This window comes from Chlamydotis macqueenii, chromosome 7, assembly GCF_036417535.1.
Source record: "Chlamydotis macqueenii isolate bChlMac1 chromosome 7, bChlMac1.mat, whole genome shotgun sequence".
Classification (NCBI taxonomy): Eukaryota; Metazoa; Chordata; class Aves; order Otidiformes; family Otididae; genus Chlamydotis; species Chlamydotis macqueenii.
This window is the reverse complement of record NC_141562.1, coordinates 37427784-37435384: the sequence shown is the minus strand read 5'-3', so window position 1 is coordinate 37435384 and position 7601 is coordinate 37427784. Positions and strand designations below refer to the sequence as shown.

At 49.6% G+C, this 7601-nt stretch overlaps 1 protein-coding gene across 4 annotated transcripts; it reads right to left on the bottom strand.

The window, feature by feature from the left end:
* Window positions 1–3721: 3721 nt before the first annotated feature.
* Window positions 3722–7322, bottom strand: FOXI2 (forkhead box I2). Of its 4 annotated transcripts, none has more exons than XM_086752423.1 (3): window positions 6869–7322; window positions 6572–6749; window positions 3722–4410 (listed from the first exon to the last, which is right to left on the bottom strand). In XM_086752423.1, the coding sequence occupies exons 1-2, from the start codon at window positions 7320–7322 to the stop codon at window positions 6604–6606; spliced, it is 600 nt and encodes a 199-aa protein (XP_086608549.1). In that variant the 3' UTR covers window positions 3722–4410; window positions 6572–6603. The 4 variants fall into 4 exon arrangements, with proteins under 4 accessions (XP_086608549.1, XP_086608552.1, XP_086608553.1 ...); XM_086752426.1 differs by having other exon boundaries at window positions 3722–4206; XM_086752427.1 differs by having other exon boundaries at window positions 3722–4202.
* Window positions 7323–7601: the final 279 nt, after the last annotated feature.

Genomic DNA, 7601 nt, shown 5'->3' with positions numbered 1-7601 from the left:
GAATGTCAACAAAAAGCTCCAGGATAGAGTTACAAGACATTTCATAAGATTCCTGATAGAATTTATTGATCTTTCACAGAACAATTCAAAGAAAAAAAAAAAAAAGAAAACCAAAGCCAGCTAGAAATGAACAGCAAAGAACTAATTTTTTTTTTTAAAAAAAAACCTCATGGGTAACACAGCAGTCTCTGCTGATTTTCTGCTGCAAAGGGATCAGACTAGTGACTTGTCCAGCAGCTGAAACATTTTTTGCATTGACTTTTCTTAGTCTAAAGAAAAATTACTGAGTTCATCTTAGCAAGATTATGGAAAACTCACAGCATGAGCAGCAACACCTTGCAAGTTAAGCCCATAATGAAAATAAAATAAAATTTATCAGTGCTATCAAAATCTGACAGGCATAAATGAGCTAAGCTGTTAACAGAGATAATGGTATGAAACCTTTCAGCAAGCACAGCAGTAATCACCCTAAAATAAAAAGATAACCATCCCTTCTTCTGTCTGGTTGTATAGAAGTGCTTTCCTTAAAAAAAAAAAAAATCAGTAAGTCATGTGTTGTCATTTTGAAAGAAAAAAGTCAGTTTGATCTTGTGGTCCTTTTGGGTAGATATGAGTTGGGCACTGTGAATGCTACTGCTGCAGCCAGGATTAGAGAGTTTGCAGTCCCTCTTACAGCCATATGATCTTAAAGCCAGTACCAGCTGCACCAGCTGTTGTTCTTACTATAATTCAATTTTTCCGCTAGTTCATGATACCATTTTTCCCCTCTACCACCCTCACTTCTGCAACACTTCATTCAGCGCTTACTGGAACTGGTCCCCTCCACAATTGGCCTCTCGCTCTTTGACCCAGCCCACGACATTATTCAGAGCAACTCAGCATCTCCAAATCCCAGACGAGAGTGTCCGCAGCAGGGACGAGCACCCCAGATTCACATGGCGGGTTGTACTCTTGCACCATTTAATTGGGGTGCAGGACTCTCCACCTCCCAAAAGCAGTAAAATCCAGGACCCTCCTCAGGGAGATGCATGGGGCCGGGATGCGAGCGCTGTGCGGGACATTGCCCGGGAGCACGGCGTGTTGTGCCAGTCTCTGGGTGCAGAAGCAGCATTTGGGTCCTGGGCGCTCCCAGGACACAGTGGGAGCCAGCGCAAGCAAGGCCAGGGAAGCAGAGACGATGAGTTGCTACAGCTTACAGGAGTCACTCACATCTCACCTGCTTCCACTGTATATTTGCCCATGTATTTTTCTCCGATGCCACCAGAAGTGCCACCTGCAGCGCCAGCTTCTGTAGAACCTATTGAAAACGATGAATTTTCTGTTATTTTTACGTAACGACTACATAAGCCTTGCTTTCCCTTCAGCCCTTGCCCTGTTGACTCCAAGGCAGTGACTAGAATGTGGAAACTTGGATTAGGTATTGATTTTCCCACATTGTACAGCTATATAAAATTTGATAGTCCCTGTTCTGTTTTGTCAATAAATCCTGGGAAGCAATGTCGTAACACAGTAAAGCACAGGGAAATCAGAATGTTTAGCGAGAATGAATTGCATGCAAATATCAGAGCTGATGGAAAATTCAATAAAAATGGAAATAAATTTGATTTATCACATCCTGATTGCATTTAGTATGGACTTCTCCTAAGTGATAATCACTCTAAAAATAGAGAATTATTGCTTTTGCAATTAGATTAAAATTCAACTAAGGCTAAAATACAAGGAATTAAACTCTGTAAAATAATCCAGAGATTAATTTCTTAAGAAATTACAATTCTGTCTCTCTTTTTCACCTACTGTCTCTTTCCCTGCTGAGCCAGCGAGAATTGCAGGCACAGACTGCGCGTGATTTTGGGAACCCGCTACCAGACTTTTCCATTCCTCCAAGTTAATTCAGCAGACACCCCACAGGCACTGTTTGCAGGCAACTAAAATCCCCTGCACCCTCATGAGCCAGAGGTCGTTACGCCCTCCCCAAGCTTTGTCCAGCACTTTTTGTGAGGTAAAAAACTGCCGGGGCTGATAAGCAAGCCCTGGCAAGCAGTACATCGCTGCTTGGTCCCAAAAAGACCATTTATGACTGTACGACAGCTGTTTCTCAGATAGTCCAACACGTTGCTCCAGAGTAAAGAAACCACGGCTTTCTTACCACGCTGAACTCTATCTGGATAAAGAAACAGTCTAGTTCCTTATTTCCAAAGGTTTATCCTTGAATAATGAACCAAGGCTGTCGTTATTTGTTTCCAGTGGTATAGCAGCCCCTGTAAAAAGCCCAGGGTAGAAAGCGGAGCTACCATATCTGTTATTTCCTGAAATTTTCCATAATCTATAATCTAAGCCCGATTCTCCAGTGCGCCCTGGCTGAAACGAGCCATGAACTATTTCTTGCTCTGCTTGGGTGCTCCCTCAACTGGTGAAACCTTTTCAACCCCACTTCCAGTTTATCATGGGGAAAATGGTGAAAAGTCGCTGAGCTGTTTCCTTGACGCTACCTACACCCATTCCTGAAGAGTTGACACCCCAGAAGGCACCAAGTTGCTCTGAATTTCAGTGAGGGGCGGATTTCTAACGTTTCCAAGATCAGGAGACACCAGAAATGGCATCTAGCTGCAGGAGCTTCCCAGACTCTTACTCATTTTAGCCATCTCACCACCCAGGGCTGGCGTTTCTCATTCTGTGCTGAAGCAGGCTCTCATCGCCAGGCCCAGTGCCTGCATTTTGTGTTTCTCCTCCTGCACAGACCCAGAGGAACTCCTGCAGTGTTTTTTCTTCAGACCAAGCCTGGTCATTTGGCTATTGCATAGCATCACTTGTATTCTATCGTGTATTTGGGAATATCAGGAGAACATGAAAACAGTGTCAGCTTTAACTCACACAGACACATGAAACAGGTGACAAATCACCCAGCCTGCGTGTCACAGCAGGGTGGTCACAGGCTGCTGTGGCACTGCACGCTCAGGAGCACTGATTTTTGACATCTGTGTCAAGTCTCCAAGTGAACAGGCTCAGCTCCTCAGCCTTCCTGCTTTGCCAATGTGGATGGGTTCCTTTGGAGCCTCTTCCAAGCTCCTGAGTGGGCTCCTTGTTCTCAGGCACTCTCCAGAGGAGCCCACCTCACCTCACGGCTTAGGGAAAACTGGTCTCAGCTTAAGTGCAAACACTCCCTGAAATATCTTCTGCCACACTCCAATCTGAATCCTGCCGCAGTAACGGTGTGGCTGCAAGGAGAAATAATTCAGGGAGGGGCACGTGGAGGGTACTCGCCATAGTCAGCAGTGTTTCATACAAGGGCCTGGGAAAGACAGCTGAGGAGCCGCCAATCTACTGTGGTTTGGTTTCTAGAAAGATGGTGAAGCTTGAGGAGCCCTGGAATACCCTTCAAGATGCCCCGCAGCCACTCCCTCCCGGCAGTAGTAAGGACCGAGGGTGAAGTAGAGAGCAGTAGCCAGGTCATGTGCTCAGAGGTCTCGAATTCCCTACATCACAACTCATCCTAAACCTCCAAAAACAACCCGTCTCGCCCTCCTGCAGCTGCGCCCGGCAGGGACAAGCGTGAAGCTCAGGGCAGTGTAATAATGAGGTTGCAGCCCAGTGTGTCCCACCACACCGCCTGCAGCTCAGCAAAGCAGCTGTGGGTTGGCAGTCTTGAGAATCTGTTCTCCGAGAACTAGATGAGACTATTTCTCAGCAGTGTTTTTGCTTAGAGGGATGGCAATACCTCTGCTCCAATTCGATTAATTTATTTAAAAAATTCTCATTTTCTTTGCAATACACAAAAATAGAACAACAGCAAAACAGAAGCACTAAGAAATACAACTGATGGCCTCCATCTACACACCGAATCATCATCTTACACGGTCCCTGAAGAAAAGTTCCAGCAATGTGGTGTGGTCCTTTCACTGGACCTCCCCACACAGGACCCAGCTGAGCTGCTAACAAAGACCACGCCGGGAAAGCCTGAAGCACCTGCAGCCACCCAGGGTTCTCCTTCTGTTCTGCTGCATTTTCAGGATCCTGTAAAGGTGTACTTTGTCCCGGGGCAAATAGTCCAAGCTGGAAATACGGTTGGATCCAGAACCCTGTATCCTGAAGCAGAAGGAAATGTGAGTTGAGTGAAATTGTTTGTTTCCCATCTCTGAGGTCAGTGTCTTCACTGTGTCTTGGGAAGGGTCCTCCGGCTCTGCCAGGGCAAGAGTTTCTCCATCCTTCCTATTTAAAACTCTGTGCTCACTTCTCAGTAAATGAATTTCACAATCCAAAGGCAGCTTTTAAAAATCTGAATGCCAACAGAAACACATAGCTATTTTCACCAATAAATTCATCAACAGGTGCTTTTTTTTTTTTGGTGAAGATATAAGGCTACCCTCCCCTCTTCACTCTCCACATGACATACTCATTGCAACCCTCAGGCACCTGGAAAAAAGCAGCTTAAAACACAACTAATTGCAAAAATAACTTTCCCTGTACCCTTTAATGTTGTAGCTAAAGGTTACCCTGCTGAAATAAAAGCTTGAAACCCTGAACAGGATTCTACACACTTAAAAAGGAAACAGAGGTTATACGTAAATGTCTTCTTACTTGCTAGTCCTGGAAAATAACAACATCATGTCATGGTTTAGTCCCACTCAGCAGCTAAAACACCACACAGTCGCTCACTCACTTCTGCCCGCCTCCAGTGGAATAGGGAGGAGAATTTGGAAAGAAAAGAAGGAAGAACTCCTGGGTAGGGACAAAAACAGTTTAACAGAACAACACAGGAAAAGAAAACAGAGGTGGAAAACAAAACCAATAACAGAAAATACTCAAGCACATAACTTACAGTACCACAGCTCCCAGGGGATCCTGAGGCCCAGCTCCCTCCCCAGCAGCCAAACCTGCCCCCCCCAACCCCATCCCCACTTTATACCCTGAGCAGGAGTCCCATGGGATGTAAGAGCCCCTGGGCCAATTTGGGTGAAACACCCCAGCTGTTGGGTAATGGGTAACCTGTCCCAGCTGTGTCCCCAGCCACGGGGGCCACCAGCTCCAGCTCCTCTCCCAGCTCTGGTGAGAATTAACTCCATCCTAGCCAGAACCAGGACACATGAACAAAGAGACTCTGTCTGAAATATTTTAAAAGGCATTTTGGAATAGTAATTTTTCTTGTATGAAGCTTTTTTCAAATAGGAGATTAATAAAAAAAGAAATTTGTCTACATAAACCTATGTAGCATATTGGCTGACAGTTCAGTTTGCTCTTTGCTTCACTCCAGGTCTGCTAAAGTTGGTTATTTGTAAACCAGATAGCTTGTAATACTATTTATTACATTTTGGGCCACAAAAAAAAAAAACAACCTTTGCTTGTACAGGTAATTCTTCCCTTCCATCAGGGACTGGCACCTCCAACATATTTTATGTTCTTAAGACAGTTTGTTTTGTTTATAGAGTGTTTGGGTTTCTTTTTGGTTTTGGTCAAACTTGCTTTATGGTTCCATTATAACGCACAGAAAGTCTGCGTTATATGGGTTTCTGTTTGGGTTTGTTTTCTTGTAAACAACAACAATAATATTTTTAGCTTTTTATTTAAGAAAACTGTATTTTTGTCAGCAGCAAGGAAGAACAGGCTGGAGGAGACAGAGAGCCAGAAAGGAAACATAATGAATTATATAGTTCACAATTCTGTTTTCTCAAGGTCCTTAAAAAAACCAACCGGAATGCAAAAGCGGAGTACAGGTAGCACCAGGCTAAGCAGGGGTGGCCAAAACCCTCTCCTTTGAAAGATTTAATAAAATACCCAAACATAACCACTGTGCCTCCAGTCCATTGGTGCCACGTTGCATTATTCCAAAGCTTCACAAAAAGTGTGGAAACCGCATGCACATGTGGACGCTGTGGCTAAATCAGAGGTGTTTTTTCTAAGCCAGCAGGTACCTGTGGGGCTGCTGCGCTGTGGGGCACAGCCTGGGCTGCATCGGGACACTCGCGCCACAGGGCCACCAGCTCCCTGCAACCAACCCGTCAAGGCATTAAGCAGGAAAACCTGCAATTAAAGAGCTCCTCAGCAGGGATCCAGCTTAATTTTGGACACTTGAGTAAATCTGAAATTCTTCATACGAATTATCGTCAGCTCCGTGGGCTGACACCAAGATGATCTTGTGTGTTGGGAACAAAATAAAGGGTTATTTTTTTAGAAACGCTGCAGAGGATGGTGTGGCTGGGTGTCCCTGATGCCAACCTGGTCATTCCTGGGAGTGGCTCCCTGGTGTCCCTCGGTCCCTCCCTACATCCCGAGCTCTCTCCTGGCATCTCTGCAGAGTCCAAGGCTGCAAACCCAGCACTTACATCCCCGACCCCACCCGGCAGGGCCATGGGCTGGCAGGGCTGCTGCGGGGAGCTCCGCTTTGCCACGCAAAGGTGGGAAAGGCAGCCCGGACACCGGCATGGTGGGAGGTTAAAGCCCTTCCAAGATTTCGGTGGGAAGGGAGGGGAAGCGGCACCCACGGCCAGCCCCGACGGCTGCCAGCACACCCCCGCGCCCGCTCCTCCTGCACCGTTCTGCATTTACAGACGTTGTGTTAAAAAAAATGTACATTTACCCGTTACAAAAAGGCTCCCGGGGAAGCTCCGGTCACGCCTGGGCCCCGGAGGGGCAGGACGGCCGCGGGCCCCCGCCGCTCCCCCCGGCCTCAGCCCGTCTCTTCCTCCTCCTCCTAAAATTGCCGTTATCGAACATTTTCTCGCAGTTGGGGTCGAGGGTCCAGTAGCTGCCTTTGCCTGCGGAGAGAGGGAAGGGCCCCCCGCGTTGGCCGCCGCCTCCCCGCCCCACGGCGGGCTGAGGTGCAGGGGGCCGCGCCCGCCACGTCCCCCCCGACCCCGTCCCCCGTCCCCTTTACCCGGGTCGTCCTCGTCCCGCGGGACCTTCTTGAAGCAGTCGTTGAGGGAGAGGTTGTGGCGGATGGAGTTCTGCCAGCCCGCCTTGCTTTTCTTGTAAAAGGGGAAGTTTTCGGCCACGTACTGGTAGATCTGGCTGAGGGTCAGCCGCCGGCCCGGCGCGCTGTGGATGGCCATGGCGATCAGCGCCGAGTAGGAGTAAGGCGGCCTGGCCGGCCTCGGGCCCTCCTGCTGCGGGCACCGCGCCGCCCAGCCCCGCTCCGCCCCCGCCGAGCCCGAGGGCGGGAAGGGGCCGGCGGGCGGGTAGGGCGCGGCGGGGCCGCCCAGCCAGGGGTAGGGACCGGCGGCGGGCGGGGGTCGTGGCAGGCCCGGCGGGTAAACGCCGGGGCGGGCGGCCACTTCCAGCAGCTGCCGGGCGTAGGGCGGCGGCTGGGCGGGCGGCCCGAAGGCCTGCATGCTCCGCGGCAGGCGCGCCGCTCCGCGCCCGACCGCTTAAATACCGCCCGCGGGACACCCCCCCCCCCCTTTCCCCCCGCCCCACGCGTGTCCCCGCGGGGAAACACCTCCCCTCCCTCCTCCCGCCCGCCCCGAGCCCCCGCAGCTCCCGCTCGGTCCGTCCTCGGCAGGTGCAGCATCGGCTGGCCCACGCTGGAAAAGTTTCCCGGACAAAGTATGAGAATTTGGGAAAAACCAGACCCGCCGGCTGAGAGCACCTGCTGCTTCCTCCCCAGCCCA